At 40.7% G+C, this 25638-nt stretch overlaps 1 protein-coding gene across 2 annotated transcripts in view; it reads left to right on the forward strand.

Annotated features, from left to right (window-relative positions):
• The window catches only part of SPATS2L (spermatogenesis associated serine rich 2 like), a 144004-nt gene that overhangs the window by 72866 nt on the left and 45500 nt on the right, over window positions 1–25638 (forward strand). For both annotated transcript variants that reach the window (XM_040475794.1, XM_040475795.1), the window contains exons 3-5: window positions 10646–10754; window positions 14190–14239; window positions 16841–17087. In XM_040475794.1, the coding sequence (XP_040331728.1) occupies window positions 10646–10754; window positions 14190–14239; window positions 16841–17087 (406 nt within the window). The remainder of the gene's footprint in view (window positions 1–10645; window positions 10755–14189; window positions 14240–16840; window positions 17088–25638) is intronic.

The raw sequence follows: 25638 nt of genomic DNA on the forward strand, positions 1-25638 counted from the left end.
TGGATTAGGAGGTAAATATTAGCTCCGAAGGAAGTTCTTGTAGTAATACTCTGGCTTCTGTACTTGGCTCTGGCCCATCCAAATTCAAATCAATTTGGATAAGATATACAAGATCTCAACTAATTTAAAAAATGGTGCAAGGTCAGAAGGAATGGCTAATGCACTCCCTGATTTTGGTGGCGAAAGCAAGGTTCTAAAGGCTAACAGCTGGCTTGAGGGATAGGTCAGAATTTACAGATTGAAATTTAACAAAGGTGAATGCAAAATCCTACACTTGCATTCTAGTTGGTGCACAAGTATGGAACAGGGGACACTGGTCACAGAAACAACCTAGGGTATGTTAGCAGCAAAGTAAGCTCCATCTCAGCCAGTAATTGGTGTGGCTCCTAAAAGTGTTAGTGCCATCTTAGATTCCTTTAATGGATAAATGGAGCCCAACCAGGACAGGTGCAGGTCCCACAGTCCTCTGCTCAGATCCAACCACTTCAGGAACAATAAGCTTCTTTTATAGAAGCACATTTCAGTCAGATACACTTAGAGGAGCTTGGCCAATGTGGTAAAAGCTTGGGAAGCACAGCTGATTAAAAAAAAAAAAAAAAAACTGCTGAAGAACATACATTTACTTTATAACAGATGGAATTCTGGGGCATACTTTTGGTTCCTTGAAAAAAGTGAAGGGCTGGTCTTTAGGAAAAGGATTATATTTACACTCTGGAAGACGAGGACCACGGACTGGAAGTATCTAACATCCTCTCTCTGGCCACATCCTTTTTATAATGACCTTTCTTAGCCTCTTGCTCTCTTTGACATCTGCTCTGGGTTCTCAACAGGATCTTTGATCCCTCAGCCTCTCCCTACTCCTAGTCCATCATCCCTCTTCATAGACCACAGAAGCCTTGATCGGTTACATTTATGATTCTCATGCCCCATATCCCTGAGCTCTAGGATGTCCTAGTGTGTTCCTTAGAGTTTATAACCTTGAATCATTCCTTATCTCTGCTCTGGGCTTACTGAACAGTCTAGGGAAAATCATGACAAATCTGCACTATCCAACATTCGTGGTTGCTCACTCCTGCTCAGCATTCTTCCACGTATAGAGGCCACTCCCATCACCTTCCCATAAGGCAGCTCTAAGCCTGTTCCCACTTTTTAAGCCCTGAAGCAAGCTCTAACACTCTCAATTAGGAAATAATCTCCTTACATTTTCCTCTTCACGATCTCAAATTTCCATTATAGCTTCACTTTCTTAGAATTTGAGAATGAGAGAGAAGAATCTCCACTCCTTTCCAAACCTTGTTTTTCCACATGGATTTTGATACCGTTTTCCTTCATTTCCTCCAGGACTTTGTTTCAGAATTCACCTCCTGTCTTTCCTCTGCTCAAATCCTTTCTCATTGCCAGCTCCTTCCCTTGGTCAGATTAGCACACTCAACCATTTTGGGGAGATTAATTGTACAGTGATTGTTTTAAGATGGATTGGAGAGAGGAGAAACCAAGCCAGAGAATCCAATCAGAAAGCTTTTTCCAGAGTCCAGGTGAAAAGCAAAGGGAACCTGTTGGGGGTAGTGAAAGAGAGCAGAGAGAACACGTGAAATCAGATGATTTCTTTGTCAAAATGATCCTTGAACTAGTTGTTATTTATGATTTTGCCTTATTTTCCCACTGCTTGTCAGTTCCTGGAGGCAAAGATTGTGTCAGATTCATGTCACTTTACCTCACAAAATCTGGCTTGAATGAATAGTTAGAATTCCCTCAAAATATGTGTGTGGGATGGGGGAACAGGATGGTGTATTTTTTTAAAAAGAGATTAGTTGGTGAGCAAGGGAAAGACATCTCCATTTTAATAAGAAGAACGGTGTAGACCTTCACTCCTCAAATTGTGGCCCATTGTACTAGTTTCCCTTTGTTGTAGCAAATCACCACAAATTTAGTAGCTTTAAATAACATGAATTGATTATCTTACATTGATGGAATTGGAAATCCAGATGGTTCTTATTGGGCTAGAATCAAGATGTTGGCAAGGGCTATGTTCCTCTCTGGAGGCTGTAGGTGCAGAATTTGTTTTCTTTCCTTTTCCAGCTTCTGGAAGCTGCCTGCACTCCTTGGTCATGGCCCCCTTTCATCTTCGGACTTAGCAGTGGCTGGTCAGGTCTTTCTCACATTGCATACTCCGACATTGACTTTCTTCCTCCTTCCACTTAGAAAGATGCTGTGGTTATAGTGGGCCCACTGAGATAATCCAGGATAATCTCCCCATTTTAAAGTCAGCTAACAACCTTAATTCTATGCAATCTTAATTTGTGTGTAACCTAACATATTCATAGGTTCCAGGGGACTGGGGGCATGTATGTCTTTGGGGGCCATTATTATGCCAACCACATCTGCGGACAAGCAGCATGTATATCCCCTGGGAGCTTATTAGAAATGCAGAATTTTGGGCTCCACCCCAAGCACCCATGAATCAGATTCTGCATTCTGATCAGATTCCTAGATGATGTGAATGTACTTTAAAGTTTGAGAAGACACATCTCATTTTTTTCCACCTTCAAATCTTCATTATTCCTTCTAATCCTGGTTTCCTGCCAAAAAGAAAAAAAAAAAAAGTTAATTTTGATTTGTACCCCTGGTGTTAATTCCCAGAAAGTCAGCCAAGTAGAACATGACAACACCTCATGCATATTTTTTTTTTTCCGCTGGCAGAAAGTAGATGTTAGAAAAGGCAATTAAATTATAGCATTATCCATGATGCCGGGATACTGGTCTACAAAGAGTATTTTCTTCCTCAAGAAGATTCTTGAGAGAACTGCCTTCATTAGTGTGTGGATATTAGTGGTCCAGCAAGTGAAGCAAAACATACACAGATGAGCTGTGTTTAAGGCATCTCTGAACGGCTCAGCATTTGAGAAATGTGACCAAAGCTGATTATAAAATTCCTTTCAAAGTTGCAAGAATGGCAAACCCATAAATAACTCTGGTTCTCACTGGTGTGCAAAGGAGGTTGCTGGCTGTTTGACTGCTGTCCTTAGGGTAGGGGGTGGGATGGAGCAACAACACTGCAGGCTCCTCAGGGCTAGGACCAGCCATGTACACCACATACACGGTATACAGCCATATACCATCCTCCTGGTACCTAGGAGGCACTCCGTTCACTTTGGGCTGGAATACTTTTTAATCCTGTAATACTTTACACTGAATTTCAGAAACGCACTGGGGGGAAAATGGACAAATAAAACTGTAATATTTCAGTGGCCGTATTACTAGGCTTCCTACTTCCTTTAGTTCATTCAGTTGTACATTCATCGATCATCTTCTGATGCCGCCCATTGTTCTAGACCCAGTAGATATGTAAATGTGATCTCTCTCACTCAGGGGCTCATGTCCCAGTGGGACAAATAGTCACATAAGTAATTATGCCAACACAAGTTGCTAGAAGAGGTACGTGAACAAGGCTCATGGGCCTTCTCCCTTCTGTCCTTCACATTCTAACTGGATTTACCTGTAAAGTCATCTGTTTCTCCCTTTTGCCAATTGAATTGATTATTTGGCTTTATTATTTTTATTTCCAGCCCTGGCTGCTAGTGTTGTGTCTAGCACTTGCTGCTTATTGTAGAAAATGAAACCCTCTCAAACTAGTGCAAGTAAAAGAAGTTATTATAAAGGTCTGGGGTAGGGTCTTATGGGACTTCAAGAAGAGCTAAAGAAGCAGGCAAGGCAGGAAGTGAGGCAGCTCCAGAACAGCCCCTCTTCATCCCTATTTTCTTCTCTCCCTTTGTATGAAAAAGTCCAGACTCCCAAGGCAGAGACTCTGATTAGCCCACTTGGCTTTTCTGCCAAGTTACTTCCTGACCTCAGTGATCTTTGTCACTACATTCTGATTGCTTCCTACATATCACTCACTTAGTGTGAGTTGCAGTAATACACATTTTAAATTTATATATTCACTGCTCTTTTCCTCTATGGGTTTGTAATGACAGTATCTGTTTCGTTAGTGCTATATCCAGCCACTAGTATGGTACTTGATCACAGAAAGCATTTGGTGAGCAAATAAAGAATGAGCAGGCCGGAAGAGGGGAAGCAGTGATGGGCTTCCTTATGGTACATCAGCTTGCAGGTGAGGGAGGGCTTCAGGAGAGTCTCGGGTCTGCTGACTGCTCAGTGAGGCTGTACAGGAAGGTTCTTAAGGAGAGAGGTATACAAATAAATTTTCACCAGCACCCTAGCCACATATTCTGTCCATTTCAAAGGCGTGCCGATTTTTACACCTAGAGGGACCCTTCTCCTTCATGGCCCAGTGTAAATGTGCCAACCGTTTTCTTTTTAAAATTTATTGAGCAGCTAATATGTGCCAAATTCTATATCCAACACTTAACATGCATCATCTCTTTTCATTTTTACTGAGACTCTAGCAGGTCATATCCTCATTTTACAGCTGCAAAACCAAGTTTTGACAGTTTAAACAGTTCATCCAGGGTCCTAGAGCTAGGATGGAGCAGGGCCAAGATTAGAATATAGGTTGGTTTCAGTTCAAAGCTCCTAAGACATTTAGCTGTCTCCTCTGTAATCTGCCTTCTCCAGGCAAACTTTACTGGTTCTTTCTCTGGAGTACCACAGTACCTTGCTCATAAAGACAGCACAGGGTTACTATACACTTTCAGGTGCAAACGGTTCTGGCTCCACTGCTCCACTGTCCCCTTCAGGGCAGGAACTGTATCTGTTCCCCTCTGTGTTCTCTGTGCCTGTCACTTAGTGGGGGCTCAACCAACATCTGTCTGCTGGGCTGACCTTTGGAATGATAGGCACTTACTATGCTATTTTATATTTTTAAAATTTCACAAAATACAGTACCTAACATGATCAGATCTCATAAATATTCCTCCCATCTCTGTTATTGAAATTTAGAGGACATATACACATTCTCCTACCCATATAATGTTTAGGTCACATCATAGTCACCTGACCTCCACCCCCATATTATTGTGGATGGCAAACGCAGAGTGATAGGATGGCCCAAACCTGCTCGCAGAATAGGCCTTTGACCCCAAATAGCAGCTAGATACAGCTACAAGTTGGCATTGTCTCACTCAGCAAATAGTTGTTAAATACCTACACATGCACATGATCAGTCAGGCGGGGTGGGCATGTTGACTATGCAGAGGTGTCTGAGCGGAGGACTCTTGCCCTCATGCCGCTTACCATCTAGTAAGCACGGCACGTACACACTCAGCATGTAGGGTAGAAGGCGCTAAGTGTAAAGAGACACCTGCTGGTAAGAGCTGTGGGAATTGTAAGGAGGCAGGGTGACTTCTGGCAGGGCTAGTGGAGAAGGACCCCACGGAATACGTGGCACTTCAGCTGGACTCTAAGATTCGGACAAGCAGACACCTCTCCTGTCAAGGACAAAGCTCACAGGGGTGGGGGTGGGGAGCCAACACTGGGCAGAGCGAGAGGGGCGTTGGGAAGGGCAGGCTGGAGCTGCTGATGGCCATGAATGCTCAATTGTAGAGATTTAGCTTTCTTCTCAAGAAAGGGAGTAGAATGGCCATGATTATACTTTAGGAAGTGCAGTCTGGCAGGAACCTCGGAATGAATTTGCAGAGGAGATGCCGGAAGCAGAGAGAGCAGTTATTTTATGTTTATTTGATAATACTGGGTCTCTACTGATCACACAGCTGTGTAGGTGGATTGAAAACTTTGGTCAGAGAACCGTTTTTGAAACTCAGACACAGTCTAAGTGACTCATCAGTAAGCCAAGAAGAATTTCTAAGGAGTCATCACAGACAGGTTCAAAAAATGCACAGTGTGAATGAGGAAATCTGCTAACAGCTCTTAAAGCAGACAGCGCAAGTCCAGGGGAGGGAGGTTAATGTGGGAAACTGAAACTGAGCAGTGTCTGTGAAAGCCACTCTGCCTGGCTGCTCAGTGCAGGCGAAACGCCAGCAGGGCGGGCCTGAGGCAGAACGGGGCAAAGCCTGCCCGGCCAGATAGAAAGCCCCAGAGAGAGGAAGGCAGGAGAGATTAAACCGCTGAAGGTAAAATCAAAACAACTTCTGAGATGCAAAAGGCGGATTTCTCAATTGCAAACTGAATTTGCCAAACCGGATTTAAATTAGTAGAAGCCAAACAAGGGAACGATTTGAGAAAGGTAAAGCTGTTGCTAAATGAACCGCTACCTAGAGGTCCCGACGTCGCCCAGCAGCCTGCACTGCCGCCTGCTCCACCCCTCCTGGACGGCTCTGTTCGTGGCGTGAGAACCCTGGAGGGATGCAGTCAGGTGCAGCTTCAAACAGTGGGCTTCGACGTGAAGCTGCAGCAGCAGGCACACCAGCTTGGGCTGTGGCAGTGGAGTAAAGGCTGTATGTCTGAAGCAGCCCCAGAAACAGCCTCTGCGAAACAGTCACTGCAGGCGTGAATTTTATGAGTTCCCCGTATGCAAACTACCATTAGTCACGCATTGATTGATCCATTCCTCCAGGAGCTTCATTTCCAAATGCAAAGGCAGCCTTTCAGTACAATCTCACTATAACACTGCCTTTGTCATCCACTCCTTATTTTTAAAGCTACATCATAATGAGATCTTTTTTAGATTTAAATGCTTAGACCCTTTATAACTCTGCTGCGTCATGAATAGGGACCCTGTGAGGTTCCTGTATTTTTATGTGCACGTATAAGCACGCAGAATTTCTCCATCTTTCTCAAAGACATTTTCATTGGAAAGTAGACGTAGTGAATTTATAAATAAGAGGGTGGAAAAACAATACTCCCTTCACATTAGCCAAGCCCTGGGATTAAAGCAAACACAGAGCTTGGCCCAGAAATACAACTAGAATTCAACATTACTATGGAATACCTAAGAATAGGCAGAGATTCTTTTTTCCCATTTCTTTAAAACTTGACATTCCTATCTTAAGTATCTTCCTCTGAGAATTGTGTGCAATATTCATAGTTAGATTTAGTATCAGAACTCAGTTATTGACAATTTTCTTAGGATATGTTCGGAGCTAGAATATATAAAATGACAAGGATAGATGTTTTCTGTATCTGACCGTGGTTTGTTTTTTTTTTTTTTTCCTTTTAAAGAGGAATAGGCAAGTGTTGTATAAACGTCTAAAAAGAAACTGTCCCTATATGCTGTGGTTTATATATTATGTTTTACTTTAATATAGTAAAATATGTTTTGCAGAGGAGAGACTGGAAGCAGGGAGAACAGTTATTTTATGTTTGTTCCATAATTCTGGGTCTTTACTGATCACACAACTGTGCAGGTGGATCGAAAACTTTGGTCTACATGGGGGGGAAAAATTACAGAGAAGGAGGGAGGCAAACCATAAGAGGCTCCTAAGGACTGAGAACAAACTACATGGAGGGTGGGGAAGAGAGGAAAGTGGGTGATGGGCAAGGAGGAGGACACTTGTTGGGATGAGCACTGGGCATTGTATAGAAACCAATTTGACAATAAACTATATTTTTAAAAAAGAAATCTTTGGTCTAATGTAATTATAATGCAGTTAATGTAATTAATAACTAATCATTGCATTATTTAGAAGGGTATGGCTGATAAAATAATAATGTAATTTTTAAGGTTTTGTTAATGTTTATTTTTGGGAGAGAGAGAAGAGAGAGAGAGAGAGAGAGAGAGCACAAGAGTGGGGGGAAGAGAGAGAGGGAGACACAGAATCTGAAGCAGGCTCCAGGCTCTGAGTTGTCAGCACAGAGCCTGCTGCGGGGCTCAAACCTACAAACTGTGAGATCATGATCTGAGCCGATGTCGGATGCTTAACCAACTGAGCCACCCAGGCACCTCAGAAATTTTATTTATTTTTATTTTTATTTATTAAAGTTTATTTATTTTCAGAGAGAGAGAGAGAGAGAGAGAGAGAGGGAGGGGCAGAGAGAGAGAGAGAGAGAGAGCATCTCAAGCATGCTCCAAGCTGTAAGTGCAGAGCCTGACTGGGGAGGGGGGACCTCGGTCCCACAAACCGTGAAATCATGACCCGAGGTGAAATCAAGAGTCAGGCCCTTAACCAACTGAGCCACCCAGGCACCTCAAGATTTTTGTATAACACTAACCAACAATAGTAGCTTGAAATGTTAGAATTTTATTTAAAAGAACTACATTAGGGGGCGCCTGGGTGGCGCAGTCGGTTGGGCGTCCGACTTCAGCCAGGTCACGATCTCGCGGTCCGTGAGTTCGAGCCCCGCGTCGGGCTCTGGGCTGATGGCTCAGAGCCTGGAGCCTGTTTCTGATTCTGTGTCTCCCTTTCTCTCTGCCCCTCCCCCGTTCATGCTCTGTCTCTCTCTGTCCCAAAAATGAATAAACGTTGAAAAAAAAATTTTTTTAAAAGAACTACATTAGAAGGGTAACATGTAATGTTTATATGTAACGCCAATGCACTGGTAACTATTAAGCCAATTGTATCTGTTGTTGGACACACATTGTTAGTGATTTTCCTGGCTAAATGCAGGTGTTTTTGTTCTTGTTTTTCTCTCAGCTTCTCTTTAAAAAAAAGGGGGGGGGGGAAGGGGATGTATTGGTCAAAGAGTACAAACTTCCAGTTATGAGAATAACAAGTTCTGGGGATCTAACATACAATATGGTGATAGCTAATAATGCTATATGCTGTACTTGAAGGTTGTTGAGGGTAGATCCTAAACATCCTCACCACAAAAAAGAAATGGTAATTATGTGATGGAATGGAGGTATTAGCTAATGGTATGGTGGTAATCATTTCTCAGTATATAAATGTACCAAATCAACACCTTGTACATCTTAACTTACACAATAATAGAGATAGAGATAGAGAGAAAGCTATCTTTCTAACATGATAATGAATAAGAAAGTACCACTTAACAAAAGACAGGATAGTTGAGAGATCCTCACATGGCCTTTGCACGGCCTCGTAGGCCGTGCATGATTTAGTCCCTGCCCACCACTGGTCCCTGCTTATATTCTAAAAGCCTCAGTTCTGCCTCCCTCTGTGCCTTACTCCACATTCATACTGTTCCCTCTACCTAAAATGTCTTTCCTCTTACCTCCTACCCATCTCTTCTCACTTGTCCTTCAGATGTTAACATACCTATATAAGGTCAAGTCTCCTTGTCATATGATTGAATGGCATTAATCACAATGTATACATATATATTTATTTATGTGATAATTTGATCAACACGTACATCCCCCTCTAGTCTGTAAGTTCCAGGAAGTTTGGTGCCTTTGTCACACAATAGGCATTCAAAAAATGTTCACTGAGTGGATTTTTAGAGAGGGGAAAGAGAAAAGGTGAGAAGGAACCTATATCTGAAGAAGTAAATTTTTTAATATAGAATCTAAAAAAGTAAGAACTATAAAAGGTGAGAATAGAAAAAAAAAAGCAAAGGAATCTTGAGACACATACATACAAATACATATATTACATTAGAGTCCTTGGTTAAACCCACATGTTTATGAACGTCAAGGTTCAAAACCAGCTTTCTGATCAATAGTGTCAAACCTGTGTAAGTTATGTACTTCCAGCTTGTGCTGTTTTCTCATTATAATCTAAGTACTCTCATGTACAAATCTATATGAGATAGGCTGCCTATTTTCTGACATAATTAGGAACTAGGCTATATTTAACTATACTTAACTAAATGTTCTGGTTAGGAGAGTCACATTACACATATCGTACCCATATAATCTGTAGTCCATGAATCTGATTACAGTAAACTGCATGTAACTCTAAAACTCAATTAGCCATAATTTAACCATTGATAAAAACACACAAAGATTGTGCTGTGCTTTCATGATCATCATTATGGCTACCACTTACCTTTGCACCATGAGGACTCTAGAATCTATCAGTAGCAGCTACAATAATCCCCTTGATAGAAAGCTGGGTGAGTTAGGTTTTGCTCAGATAAGTAGAGCATACTGTAGTAATTCCAAGTTCTGTGAGATAGAGGTGAATGAATTCTATTAGTAAAGAATACATGCTAAATTTAACTAAGAAATACATATAGGTCATTAAAAATTTATTATCAGCTTAGCTTAACCTATTAAAATCCTTAGCTTTCATATATGTATTTACTTTTACGATGTTTTAAATGTTTGATTTTTAGAAATGTGTTTGGGAACATTCTGTATTATGGCTAAGATTGCCATTTCAAAAGTACAATGCCCCACACTTTTATGTCGTTGTAAGCATTAATGGAGTTTTACAGCACACTTGTGTGAGCTTTGAGATGACTGCTTGCACTGTGCAGATAAGAGAAGCTGAGGCATGGGGCTATTTCTGTAAGTTTTCCAAAGATGCCCCCTGAGCCAGTGTAGAGGAGAGCTTGAGACAGAAAACGATCTGTGTCTTCACTGAAAACACCTCTTGTATGCATCCTTAGTCTTGGGGATAGGTTGAGGGTGAAAAACCAGAATTGGCTTTTCACACTTACTACCACAGTCCTAACAAGGAGCTCTTGGTGGACATGTATACATAAATAAAAAGGGTATCAAGGTGATTAGCAGGATGAACTTTTGCTGGTCTGAAATGCTTGAGTCTGCTTGATGGCAAGATAGATTAGTTGGCTTTTCAAGGCCTTCTAACAGTTATAGTCTATCCAGTATGGACAATATTTAAAGTGTTTACCTTTCTTTTTCTTTTCTTTTTCCTCATAGATCTATGCAGTTCGCTCAGTTGTTCCCAACAAAAGCAATAATGAAATCGTGCTGGTGCTACAACAGTTTGACTTTAATGTAGATAAAGCAGTGCAAGCCTTCGTGGATGGTAAGCATACATGACCCCTGAACCTGTTAGAACTAAATATTCTATATGTTCTGTGTTTTTCCTCAAATGCATTGAATGTCAATTAGCTACCGACAATGTAATTCTCATAAAAATATGCTAAGCTTTAAAAACACATCCATATACTCAATAAGAGCAGAATTTGGGATTTCTTTCTCCCTTGTGTAAAAAAAAAGATTGTACCTAGTTTCTGAAAGATACCTATTATAATGATGCTAATTCCATTGTCCACCAGTCTTTCCAATTTGTTATTAAACATGCCCTTTATTTGATGGTGTCCTTGTGAATGGAGGGTAATGCACTTCCTTCCTGATCTGGAAAGCCTCCTCAACTCTTCAGCATAGCTGTACTTAGCTGCAGTCCTTGAACTCGATGCTTACATAGTCTGAGAGGACTGGTTTATTCTTTTTTTTTTTTTTTAATGTTTATTTATTTTCGAGACAGCATGCTCCCACCCCCGTGCCGGGGGGGGGCCCAAAAAAAAGGGGGGGGGGGGGTGTGGGGGTGGAGACAGAGGATCAGAAACTAGCTCAGCGCTGACAGCAGAGCCCGATGTAGGGCTCAAACTCATGAACCATGAGATCATGACCTGAGCTGAAGTCAGATGCTTAACCAACTGAGCCACGTAGGTGCCCCAGTACTGGTTTATTCCTTAGTAGCCTTAGTCTATGATTTTGAGATTGCCTAATTAATCAGAATATCAATTCTGCTCATCTACCTCTAGATCCTTTTTGCTGTCTAAAACAGAATTTTCTTTAGACAAGCAATTGCCAGTGATATCATAGAATCCAAAGTCTTAGGAATATGTTTATCTTATAAATTTGTAACCTACGACCTTATATTTCCTGTATATTATGGGGAAATTCTCCCCTCCTATTTGAACAATTTCCACTTATGGACAGAGGTCTCGTACTTGTCCTCAGTTACCATATGGGTTCTGTCCTGGTATTAGTTTCTATGTTGTAAATATGGACTGGCTAAATATAATCTGATAAATCGGGTCAGGGAACACCTGTCAGCACATTTCTCAGTTATTTCCTATTTATACTTTCTTTGTTAAGGATGGTTTGATTTACTTATTTTCCTAGGATTGGAATAATTTTCCTAAAGTTCTACAAGTATGGTTGCATTTCAGGCCAGGTCTTGAAACCAGGCCACACTCTAAATCTAAATTCTCTCAACTAATCTCAAGATTTAGGGTCCTAACTGATTTAAAAAATGATTGTCATTCAAAATAGACCTGCAAGCAGACCCATGATGAGCAACCTTTCTGTTTCGCTCTGTCTCATGAACTGGCAGATACAGAGTTTTTAGTCATAAGAAAAAAATAGTAGAAAATCTGATATTGATCTAATTCGCAGCATTTGGTGCAATTTGTCTCAAGAAAAAAATTTTGGAAATCTGCACATACTGGCGCAGATAAACTCTCAAGATTCACTTGCCAACGTCATTCACATGGAAAAAAGCTTTAGGACAGGAAAAAGGTTATTATCCCCATTCTTCCCCACCCTCACTTGGATTGAAGCCCCCACATTCCCCATCATGAAAGTTTTCATTACAAAGTGACCCTGATGAAATGCACAGATGCTCAGTAACTGATAGACTGTCATCAAATCCGTTTGTATTTAAATAGAGCACCTTGCTTGTCCTTGAAATTGTCACCTCGTTGTCAGTGTTGAGATCTCATTGAAAAAACCCATTGATTGCTGAGAAATCTCATATCATTTTGGTTGGGGACCAGTTGGAAAACTTGTTTAAAAACCACTGAAGTTCGAAAATATTTGTTAGGAATCACTTATGAGGCATATTAAAAGCACTATTTCTGAGTGGCTTCAAAAGCTTCAAGCAGTTTCAGTATAATTAAAATTTAATAATAACACTTTCAAAATTCTCTGTGAACATGAGTATTTCTTCTTCAGAATTGCTCTCGAAAAGCTCATTGTCCAAATTGCAAATAGAATTTATGTCAAAATGTGAAAATTAGAGGAATAATTGTAAAGCCATAAGCAACTCACCTCCTTTCTCTGATTAGAAAGAACATTATTTAACGGTGCTTCTTAATTTTATTTTATTTAGAAAACTGAAGTTTAGCTGTAAGTAAAAACTACCCTAATGATTATTAGCCACTGGATCGGCTAAGAAAAAGCCAATAAAAGTGACTTTCTAAAGTTCTTCAAAAGGAGAATACTGTGAAACATTAATTCTCTGGGCAAATGAGAGAAAGACCAGCTCAGTTAATAAAAAGTCTGAATTATAACTTACTTTTAAGTGCGGTGTTATTATTTCAAGTACATGTAACTCAGAAAGCCTAAGAGGGGCATTGAATTGGAAACTTTGAATAGATAGGAATAATTAGCCTGTCTATGCATTTGTCAAAGCAATATGGCCTTCTGCTTATCTAACAGTGACAGTGGACTCAATAATTGGGACCTTACTAATTTGAAATTTGTTATAAAGACCGGCCTGAAGTTTATCTCTGTTTAGCCAACACACTCATTGTACAGAACTATTAGTATAATGAGATTGTATGAAAAGGCTTAAAATTGTTAAAAGAATACATTTAACAGCTACTCTTTTAGAATTACCTATTTATAGGAAAACAAATGATGTACTCATTACCAATAACGTATTGTTGAAATTACCCCCAGCCCAGTTGGGATGAGGGAAGAACTTTGTTACACCACGTGGAAAACAAGTTATCATAGCTGACTAACAGTATGCATGTCTTTTAAAATATTTTACAGCTTAATCAGGTTAGACTTTTCCTCTGAGTCTGTGCAAGGCCACATATGTATGTGAATAGCATGGAGAAAACCTGAGATTAATATGTCAGTCGATGAATTTCTTTTGTTTCAAAGTAGAAGCCTCGCAAAGAGCACATCCTATCCTTATGCACAGTGACAAGAGCAAAACCAACCTCAGATAATCTGCCCTCCTTATCACGCTGCTCAAGTTCAAGTTGCAAACATAATGAGTGGGGGCAGAAAAAGAGCAGGAGTGGCCAGGCAAAAAGCTTTGATGCACTTGGTTAATAATATTCAAAATCCCATGTTTGGTCTGGAAGATTATAGGTATTTTGATTCATATATCAAACAGAACAATTTTAATTCCACCTATGGCAATGAAGCTAACAGAACATTCTCAAGATATATTTCATTTTCTCTAAGACAACATAATGATAAAAAGGTAAGCTTCATGTAGTGGGGCTTAATACTTTGATAAAACCAAGATCATGCAGTGAATTAAATGAAAGTCTGGAAATAAAAAATGAAACTGGCATTTTTATTAAGGTAGGATGTATCAAAACAAATGAAAAAGCCACAAAAAAAATTGCTACCAGGATGGAAAGACAGAGATGAATTTTGTGTGGTGTTTTATTATGTGAATACGTGTTGAAGGTTCTTTATCTTTGTCTAGGCAGTGCAGTTCAAGTTCTAAAAGAATGGAATATGACAGGAAAAAAGAAGGTAAGATTAATACTGATTGTAAATTAATCACATCTCCAATCAAAACATCCATGGTTGTTACCATTTAAACAAGGTTACCAATTTTATGCTTCTTTCAAATATGTTGGTATGTAGACTGAGAAAACTTGCAAATTCAAGACTCTCTTCAATTACCAGCCACCCTCACTACTAATGCCCTTGTTTTCTGTTGGAGTGTTTTTAACCACCAGGTGTGCTTTAGAAGTCCCAGAGTTTTTCTTTTTAAGTATTAAGGGGAACCCAGCCGGAGAATTCAAAGGATTCAAGACGTTAACTTGCCTGAACATATTCCGTAGCACAAAGGAAAAAATTAGGGAGTGTTTTAAAGATACTTGAAAAGCTCTAAATATATTTTCACATGTTTTTCCAACTGAAAGAATCTGTCCAAAGCTGTCCTGAGTTGTTTTTGTGGGTTTTGTTTTTTTTTTTTTTTTTTTTTTTTGCTGAGTTCTAAACTAGATCTTTAACAAAGGAACAAGAAAATACCTTAAAGCCATAGTAAGAAAGGGACCAATTTTTTTCCTTCTTGATAACCCTGGCAAACCACTCTTTGAGAACAGAGGGAAGGAGATTTTACTCTGCCCTCTTCGAATTATTTTCCTTTCTTGGCTAGTCACAAAGGGTTTGACTTCTGGGCACACATGAGGTGCGCCTGTGTGCACATGGCACTCTGTCTCCAGAACATGCCTGCCTAATCTTGTGTACATATATGGAGCTCACTAGCTCCTACAAAGTGCACCAGTCTTGTTCTTGGCCTGCAACCTGTTTTAGTCTGATTCTGTTTTCAAAGGAACTGCCCCATCCGTACCCATAATTTCCCAGCCAGGCCTTGTGTTTTGGGTATCCCACAATATAATACTCCAGTCTACCCTTCCCCATGAGGGAAGATCACAGGCCCACAGAACAGGTTTTGAGAAAACAAAAGGCAGCATTATTTCCATAAAATCCTGAGATGACTGAGATTACTGAAATTACCCTTCGCCCTCTGTTCTCCCTTTAGTTTCTTGTGGAATAGGAGGAATTGGGAGATTTTTTTTTAACCCTTGTGTGTCACCCTTTTTGACAATCTCTGCTTATCTCTACTCATGGTTTCCCTGACTTCTGTGTGAGCTGAAAATGGTTTGCAAGTGATTGAAAGGCAATATTGACACGTCCGTGGAAAAATCTCAGATGTGCAGTTTGGGTATCAGATTTCTCTGATGTGAAAAAAGGAGCAGAGGAACAACTGCAGACCCAGCTCACTGAGCCTCCATCTTAGAGGTTCAGTGGGAAAATGGTCTCCCCAGCCCAGCAGACATGCAGCTTGCATGGGAACCTGTGCCGCCAGCCCTTCCCTTCACCCAGGGAATGGCTTCTCTCAGCCAGAGGAGCACTACTGGGGGAATGATTGTGGTTTCAATGGGAAAGAAAGGGAATGAGGAGGAGAATTAAAAGGAAACAGTTTCTTTTTATTTTTTCTGTTCAAATGTGTTGAAGAACAAAGCCAGGCTGATGTTCCACTGGCACTCACTGCTGCAGCAGGTGGGTGGGACAGGGTCTGCTCTAATGGGTCAGGCATCTGTTCTGCTTGGCCAAGGTCTGCGCCGTCCTGAATGTTAAATACATTGAGTACCCCGAAGGTACAAAACCAAAGTCAAGTAAAGCGTGCAACATAATTGGGAACATCTTCTTAATTTCCTGTATATTATTATGTATCATCCATTAGGGCATCTTAGGAGAGGTACCGTAAAACCCTGCCATATTGTGATAATTGGGGTCCAAAAACATTTTAATGGTCTAAAATGCAGGGTGGTGTTATTTCAAAGTAAATAAAGTGAAACCATGTAATGCTGTTCACCTCATAGCCGAGAGGTCATCCAGGATTCCAGCTGCACAGTCCAAATCCAGGTGGACCCAGATCGGTTTGGCATGGCTTTATAGCATTTGTCTGCGCCAGCTTAAATTCTCATGGGGATGATTATGTGTCCTGTGGCTGCCTTGCACTCCGTGGACAGTGGCAGCCATGCCAGGAATCTCCTGGTTGATTGGTATCTATCTCGGCCGACCCAACCTGGACTTTGGGGACCTGCCTTCTACTTCTTCATCTTGCAAGGACTTGCCTGCCCTTTTCCTACTGATTCTCCTCCTCAACCTCCTATCCTCCCCGGAGGATCAGAACCCTTGTCTCCCACCACCACATCACCAATTTAAGAAATGTGAGCTCTTCTCCAGTGGCACAATATCTGAATTCAAGTTGTTTGAAAGCAGTTCTCACAAGATTTTACTATATTACCGTTCATATATATATATGGCTTCAATTTGCTCCAATAATATTTCAACTTTTAGGCCATTCCCTGCTATTTTTTTCCTTTTAAGGGAACTTTTATTTGCTCACTATGTTTATGAGGTAAAAGTTTACACAACTTACTGTGAGAAAGAAGATACATTAATGTGGGCAGTTAATAAAAATGTAGGTGTTTTCGCCCATTCTAAAGGGCCAGAAAGCAAACAAGATAACATATTTCATTTTGATGTCTAGGTTCACTTTGTATCTAAAGGGTCTGAGCTGAATAATATTATCTTCTCATTTGTTTCTCATTCTAGAACAATAAAAGAAAAAGAAGCAAGTCTAAGCAGCATCAAGGCAACAAAGATGCTAAAGACAAGGCAGAGAGGCCGGAAGCAGGGCCCCTGCAGCCACCACCGCCCCAGATACAAAATGGCCACATAAATGGCTGTGAGAAGGACAACTCATCCACCGATTCTGCCAGTGAAAAACCAGTCCTTATCCCTCGTGAGAAAAAGATCTCGATACTCGAGGAACCTTCAAAGTCCCTTCGTGGGGTCACAGGTCAGTAATTCTCGTACAAAGTTGCTTAGGAAGGCACGGAAGAAAAGGATGCAGAGGGAACCCACTGAGTTGATTGTTTCTACTGTTGATATTGTTGAAAGAGAAGGGTTGTTCTGCATCGTGCAGGGATGCAGACATCTTCCCATAGGAAGGGGGTGGGGAGGATGTTGCAGGGCCAAAGAATAAAACTCAGCTTAGCCCCGCACTAAGTCAGAGGATTATTTTTTCCAAGGAACATAGTTCTAATCTGTATTAGCATCATAGGGAAAACAGAAATTCCAGTTAAAAGAAATTTTCTTTCAAGACACCTTTTCCTGGGATAAGGGAGAAATAATTGATGACAAGAGCAAATGTTATTAAAGGGTAGATCAAATTATTTTAACTTTTGGTATTTTATATTATGTGACAGAACCTAACCTTCCAGGGTGTTAGAATCTGGAATATTAATTATTTGTGCTATAGCTATATCTTAATCAGTCCACCAAAGGCTACTTTTTAATCAAGTGTATGACGTTGGGTGTATCATTTTGTCTCTAGTGTCCCATTTCCTTTCTGTAAAATAAGGAAACTATACTACAACGTACTAGATCAGTGGCCCTCAATACCGTCTTACTGAATGCTCCATTTGATAACAAATCCTAAAATAAAATTCATAGATAATATAATCTATCTAGAAACAGGATTTCAATAAAGCAAAAAATGTGAGAAATCAGGAACCACTAAAAAATAGAAAACCTGATAAAATGGTCTGATATACACACCCACTTATAATGAATCGCTTTGCACTTAAAAGAGAACAGTGGTCAACAAGATATTGTAGACAGTGGTTTTTTTTTGTATTTCACCTGTGATGTAAGAGCTGAATGAGAATGTTTGTATATAGACACAGCATCGCTAGGAAAACAGCTACTACAAATGCAGGCTGATGCAGGGGTGCTAGTTGTTAGATACCGTGACTACAGGTGTCGTTGGCCATGTGATTTTCCCAAATGGTGCAAAACTTTTGATTGGTTCTGAACACCATAAAATATAATCTTTTCTTAATTTACCCAGTATTAAATCCCAGAAATCCAAGTAAATCCTGGAAATCTGTAGGAAAATTATATTAAAAAATACTTGTGTTTATATGTAAAGCGTCCAACAGGACATGAGAAAGTTCAGGACACAGGATGATTCTTTGTTGTGCAGGATGCCTGTGATTGTAAGTCACCTGGCTATAGGTGTAGGCCCCTCTCCCACACACAAATTTTAAAAATGCCCCATCAGTTTTTCAAAATGCCTTTGAAGCGGTGGTAGATTCTCCCAGTGAGGACCAGATAATTCCTGAAGTCCTTCTAGTTACAAAATCCTGCTTTTATTGACTCAGTGACTCTTTAAATTCTTCCTACACACAAAGCACTGTGCTCTCAGGCCACAGTAAATTCAGAGAAGGGTATGGTATGGTTGAGGCCCTGAGGGAATCACATCCTATTATTTATTCTTGAAGAGAAGGCTGGGTTTACAGTTTAGGGAAGAGAGGTGCTACATCCAACTGAGTGATCCGGGGAAGTTTTGTGGGAGTAGTAGTTATTGAAGGACCCATAAATTTGAATGAGGAGAGGGGATTTGGAAGGTTGAAAAGAAGTGGAGAAAACTTGACTCCATACTCTTGTATGTCTGCAGTCTCTGAGTAAGACAGGCCCTGCCTAGGAACAATTCAGTCCAATAGAAGATGATGCAAACAGAACATCTCCTGGTGACATGTCCCAAATCAGGGCTCCACTGAGGAAGCAATACATTAAATAACTGACATGCTACACAGCACACTAGTGAGTTTGCAACTTGCTCACGAAGCACTAATTTTCTTCCATAAACACATTACCTACCAACTCTCTTAATAGTGAGTGCCATAATTCAGATCATTCTTACTGTGCAATGCTTCCTTAAAACCAACCCAACAGGGGCGCCTGGGTGGCTCAGTTGATAAAGTGTCCCTCTTGATTTCGGCTCAGGTCATGATCTCACAGTTTCATGAGTTTGAGCCCCATGTCAGGCTCCATGCTGACGGTGTGGAGCCTGCTTGAGATTCTCTGTCTCCCTCTCTCTGTCCCTACCCTACTTGTGCTGACTCTCTCTCTCAAAATAAATAAACTTAAAAATTAAAAAAAAAAAAAACAGCCTATTTCCCTTTAGAATCTAAATTTTCCAGGAATTTTTTAATTCAGTTTTTACTACGCCTACAGTTTTGAGAATGTTTTGATTTATAGTAAGGGCAGGGGAAAGAAATTAAATAATTGAGTGGCAGATTCCCAACTTTGCTTGTTATTGCTTTCACACGAATTACTTTCAAAATCTAATTACTCAAGTTGCTGTTTTGATATCAATCACAGACTAAAAGCCTAGCACGTATATTTGTTCATTTACTTATAATTTATACCTTCTTTCTAAAACAATTTCGGTAACTCTATCAAGTATATGACATTAGAGCAAATTCAATATTGAAGCGCTTCACTTCACAGTGGATAGCTGCCTTGAAAGTTAAGTACCCACTGGAGGAGTTCTCTGTACAAGGAGGTTTTTGTAAACTCTAACATGAAACTTTGTGTGAAGAATCCTTCATTGCACAAAGAGCCATCCCAATATCCTTTCAGTTTTGTAAGTTTAGCATGAAGGCATTGAAGTATGTCAGTATTATTTGTTAATGTTACTGGTTCACTTCAAATCTATACTTCACGTTAAGTTTTCCTGTTAAGGACTGAATGATGATCATGGAAGATTATTAGATTATTTTGCAAAAGAAAGGGAATCCTCCTGGTTGACCATTAACAGCAGCAGCAGCTCACTCATAAATTTAAAAATGAGTTTGTTACTAGTTAGGTTTTCCTTCCCAAAGATAATGAAAGTTCATCAGGAACGTGGTGCCAAAACTGTGAAATGGCCTTAAAATGCTCATCCAATCCATTGGAAACCCCGAGACCCCTAACAGGTATTTCACAGATGAGTGTTAGGTCTTGGACATTCTGTACCCCATTTTGAATGTAGAGCCTTGGCACTGGAAAGGATGGCAGTGATCCTTGAACCCCATCTCCTCACTTTATTGCCGAGGAAGCTAGAGCCCCTCAGGTTGAGAAGATAACCCGCACCCCTGGGGTAACTCTTTTTAGTTTGCAAAAGCCTGTAATTTAATGCATGCATTCAGAGAGTCTCTGCTGAAACCGTGGGCTCCATAACTCCTAAATGATGTATAATTGAAAAATTAGGAAAAGGTAATCCTAAAAAAGCCATATAATGATATTCTGTACTTGAGTGGGTTCAAAGTATGAGTGTAAAAGAAATCTCCAGCCTGCTTGCAGTGGAGCATTTATCAATCTTTCCAATAATGAAACTGGCTCAAGAAAGCTTGCCCTGAATGCCCAGCTGGGCAGCAGGCTGTGAACATGTGGAACACACATTTTATCTTTTTATAACACCTTGACATTCAAGATTTCTCTTTTTCAAAAATTTTAAACAGAATCACTTTCTGGTAGGGGAGAAGTTAGCTTTAAGATATATGCAGGTGGTTCAGGGGTGTTAGTGTGACTTCCTACGTGAAAAATAACCACCAAACGCATCATCATTGCAGGCTGTAAATATAGCACTGTCGAGTGGGACAATGCTGCCTGTCAGCATGTAGCTTAGAAGTTTGGGAGTTTGATTTAAACTTAGTACAAAATTACTTCTTTAAGCCTTGGAGTAGTTTTTTTTTTTTTTTTTTTCTGTATTTCGGAATTTTTAATAACAGCTCAAATTAGATCTTTTACATAATCCAATCATGATCACTCTGTGTCCAAGTACAAAGTCAGACAAGGAATAGATTAAGATTTATTTTTACCAAAAGTAATGCCAAGGATCATTTTTATTCCTAAAGTCCATCTAAATGTCTAAAGCACATTATGACTTTAGGGTTCAATTTTCCTAAATATTCTTCCTGCTCTACTTTTCTTAAGGCGTGTATTACTGAAATGTTTAGGTGGTTATCACCGGATAGGTCAGAATAAGAATTCAAATTCCTGTGTGGCTTTCTCTCACTGGACACAATTCCCACTGAATAGGAAAGGAGCCGGATTACAGGCCACCAACTGACTCCATTGAGAGAAACTTTGAGGTGGGGCTTTTCTTGGCTTCAGCTCCCCTGAAGGCCAGCAGGCTTCCTTTATGTCCCCTGGTCTTGTGAAGCATCCTGGGAAGCCAGCTCTTGTGTTATTCGTTACCTGTCTCAAACAGAAAGCTCCATGCTGTGTTCACTGACCTGCACAAACCGGACTTCACAATCTGCTCTGTATCACAGAACAGGAGCAGCCCAGTCATTTTGCCTTGACAATACACATTGTCTATTTGGGCATGGCACTGGCACAGAACTGCTTTCTCATTCTCAAAGTGAGTGGAACCAAACATGAGAGTAAGGATCCCGTTATTTTAGAATGTTCGCTGCTTGTCCCTCATTTGTGCGTCTTGTTAACACCCCACACCACCACACACACACACACCTCACCAGACTGTTTCACAGTATTTTTATGGTATGCGGTTTCCTATAGGATTTCCAAGCAGATTTTTTTAATGCTACTGTCAGTCCTAGCCTCAAGATTATCTCCCCTGCTTCTCTAAGCCCCTATATTGGACCAGAGGATTAGAAAAGATCAACAAGATGAAAGCAGCTTGCCTGGAACTTTAATAGTAAAGCCAAATGTGTATATTCCAGGATTCGGCAGTGCCAGCCCTCCAATGGCAGCAATATAATATTGTAGCTAAGAACCAGGCTTTGGCGTTAGAGGTATTTGGATTCAAGTCTTGGCCTCATCGCATACTAGGTGTGTGACCCGGGACAAGTTAGCCACTCTGTGTCTCCGTGTCCTCACCTGCAAAATAGAAAATATGACTCCACTTAACAAGACTGTGGTATGCAGTAAGTGAGGTGTCTGAAGTGATTAGCACAGCATCCAGCACAGAGTCAACCCTCAGATCATTTATGTGTCTAGTAAACATTTTTAAGCATCCTGACATGAGCCAGGAATTCTAGACGAAACAAACAAGACAGCAAAACTTCTGCCCTCATGAAGTTTGCATACGTTTTGGAAGGTGAGGTGAAGAGATGCATAATAAATCAGAATACAGCTAAGTTACCATGAGAATTCTAGATGATAGTAAGTGTTGCGAAGGCAGTGAGTAGGGGAGAGATCAGGGCAGGGGTCAAGATCACGTGTGTAGCAACCTGAAATAAGGCTGTCATGTCCCGTGAGTGATTGAAGAGGAGACATGGGAGCTGAGACCCAGAGGCCTCAGAGCAGGTTCTCTCACACCAGGTTACAGTGGTCCGAGCAGCCAATGTTTTATTTAAACCTTAATTAAGGACTTTAGCTGAAACCCTTGCAGAGCCATAACCATAGGCTTTTTACTCTTTTTTAAAATTAAAGATACAATACTTTCTTAATCTATGTAGCCAATACTAAGTAGTGTCCTATGAACTTGCATTTTGAAAGTTTACATTTGAAGCACAGTAATTGCTATTCTCACTCCTCATTAATGATTATTTTAGCATCTAAATACTCAGTGTTAGCTCCTGTTCATGGTTGTGCGCTGTGCAGTCACACCCTCAGTTTCACACCCTCAGCAGCACCATGTCAGAACTGTTTGGGGAACGTTAGGGGAGGCCTTCAACTGCATTTTCCATGACCAAGACCTCTGCTTCCTTTCTCTGGGTGTGACAAAGCAGAAAGAGACAGACACAGACATGGGGTGTAGTGACAGGAGGGCATAGGAAACACATAACCCCTCGGGTATTTTTCTGTCACCCGGGTAGAGTGAAATCCACAGCCCTCTCCCTTCTCCTTCTCATTTGAAAACTACTTTTGCTGCAACCCTGCAGCAAAAACACAAAACTACTCTCTCTGAAGAGCTGATATCTTCATAACTTCCCACCCATACCTTGTTATGGCGATTTCAGTAACAAAGAGACTTAATTAAATGGAATGCACTCCTTGCAAAGAACAAAAGGCCTTCCAAAAAAAATTGTTTTTTAAATTTTTGAACAAAGATTTAAATGGTTCTATCAAAATATAATGAGAATTGACTCTGTTTTGCAGTGAAATAAGTCAGTGAAACAAATTAAGGCAAATTGTCCACCTTGTGTCATTGGGCAGCTTAATTCATTGACTTTCTTATCTATTATCTTTTAATATAAATAAACCTGTAAAGGTATTAGTAACAAATGAGACCTTGAAAGGTAATGTAAATAAAACTAAAAGGTCTGCTTCTAATCTGAAAGTTACCAGCTTTATGCCCACCGATCTGATCAAGTTTAATAGGACTTGAAATAATAAACTCTATCTGTCTTTGATAAAGAACTTACAAAGAGGCAGAACCAACAGACATTATGTCTTTGAAATAAGCCTGTCTGTTTGGGTCTCTGTTTCAAAGTTGTTGGTTCCTCTGACTCTCTGTTAATTATCCTGTCATGAAGGGGCGCCTGGGTGGCGCAGTCGGTTAAGCGTCCGACTTCAGCCAGGTCACGATCTCGCGGTCCGGGAGTTCGAGCCCCGCGTCAGGCTCTGGGCTGATGGCTCGGAGCCTGGAGCCTGTTTCCGATTCTGTGTCTCCCTCTCTCTCTGCCCCTCCCCCGTTCATGCTCTGTCTCTCTCTGTCCCAAAAATAAATAAACGTTGAAAAAAAAAAAATTATCCTGTCATGCAGTGACAGAAGAATGACGGACCATGCAAATCCAGGTATGTCGTCACTGTAATGTGAAGAGAGTTTTCTTGGGGCTTTATCACTAGACCGTTATTCTGTAACATCTAAAAGAATTATCTTTACTCACCGTCATCTCTTCACCTCTGTCTCTCACTTATCATCTTATTCAGTATGGCTTACAGCCCCATCACTCCAAAGAAATTGCTCCCACGATGATTATCAATGGCCTCAGTGGATTAAATTTAGCACGCATTTTCCAATCTGTACTTTATCTTTTTCTGTCTGTAACATTCAGTGCTGTTGATCACACGATCCTTAAGGACTCTATTTTTTCTTTTCAGTTCCTCTGACATGACACCCTCCTGATTTCCCCTCCATCTTCATTGCTCCATTTTTTCCTTTGAGGGTCATTCTTCTCTACGTAGGCTGTTAATTGGTACAGCTTGTCAAGACTTGGTTTGTTCCAAGTCCTTTCTCCTATAAGACCCAGTACTGTCTTCTTAGATCATTTCAACCATGCCCAGGTTTTAATTATGTAAGCTGGCTCACAAATTCCTCTTCCCAGGCCAGGCTCCTCTCTGTGTTCCAGACTCTTACTTGACACTTTCACTTCAACAGTTCAAAGCACTTTGACAATATGTTTAAAGCAAACTCATGATCTCCCTTCCAGTCTTAGCTTTCTTTTAGTGTTCCTGATCTTAGTGAACTATCTATCCAATGTGCAAGCCAGGAATCTAGACATCAGTCCTGACATCGTCTCCTCATCCAATCCATCAAGTCCTGTCGATTTTCTTTTCCAAATGTTCCTAGAACCCATCTGTTTCTCACAGTCTCTACCTGTGCCTCCCCACCAAAGCCATCATCCTCTCTTGCCTATGTTGCTGTACGAGTCCACTGATTAATGTCCTAGCTTTTAGATTGTTCCCCTCTAAGTCATTCTATATCCTGAAATCTTTTCAAAACACAAATCTGAACTCTTAAGATAAGAACCAAAAGTCTTACCATGGCCTACAGGCCCAGTGTGGTCTGGCCCCTAAGTGATGCTCCAACTCACTGAATGGCCTGCTCCTTCTTGCTGTCTCTACTCCAACCCTCCTGGTCCCCTCTCAGTCCCTCATATAGACTGCGTGTGTGCAGTCAGGTTCAAGTCCAGAGACCGAAACCACACAGTTTATTTGAATGGGAGGAATGTAATACAGGGAATTACTAACTAAAACACTAGAAACACGAAGAGGTGATTAACTACTAAAAGGAATAAATGAGGATTCTAAGGGTTCTAGACATGGCAGGAGAGTAGTTACTGTCTCTAGAAAGGCTGGACAATAAAGAGAGCCCTCCAATCCAAGATTGAGATTGTGACCTCATTGAAGGCAAGTGGAACATGCAACCTTGTGGCAGCAAAACAACTACACTAAAAACCAAACAAACAGACAAACAAAAACTGTCACAGGGCATGGACTGAGCTGTTCTGTAGAAGAACTTTACCATTGCCAGAGGGTGTAGATAGACTGGAACTGCTTGAAGCCACTGCCAGTGCGGGGGATGCAGGGACCATGGCATGACTGCAGCTGGAGCCCTTCTGCTTGGCCCCCACCTCCTGTGATGAATAAGCATAACAACAAAGAACCGGAACTGGAAGAGAAGTGTATACCTGTCCTCTTAGCCCTGCGTGGTCACTTTATTGCCCTCCACTGATAAAGCTAACATTCTGTGAGCTGGCAAAAGAGAATCGTTTGCAGGGGTCAGCTCCTGTATCACAAAGTAAGGCAAAGAAGCGTGGATTTGAGCCAAGAGAAAATAACTTGATAACTGGCACACAGGGCTTTCTCCTGCCTTAAATGCTGTCTCT

This window comes from Herpailurus yagouaroundi, unplaced genomic scaffold (assembly GCF_014898765.1).
Source record: "Herpailurus yagouaroundi ecotype Mexico unplaced genomic scaffold, PumYag 140, whole genome shotgun sequence".
Lineage (NCBI taxonomy): Eukaryota > Metazoa > Chordata > Mammalia > Carnivora > Felidae > Herpailurus > Herpailurus yagouaroundi.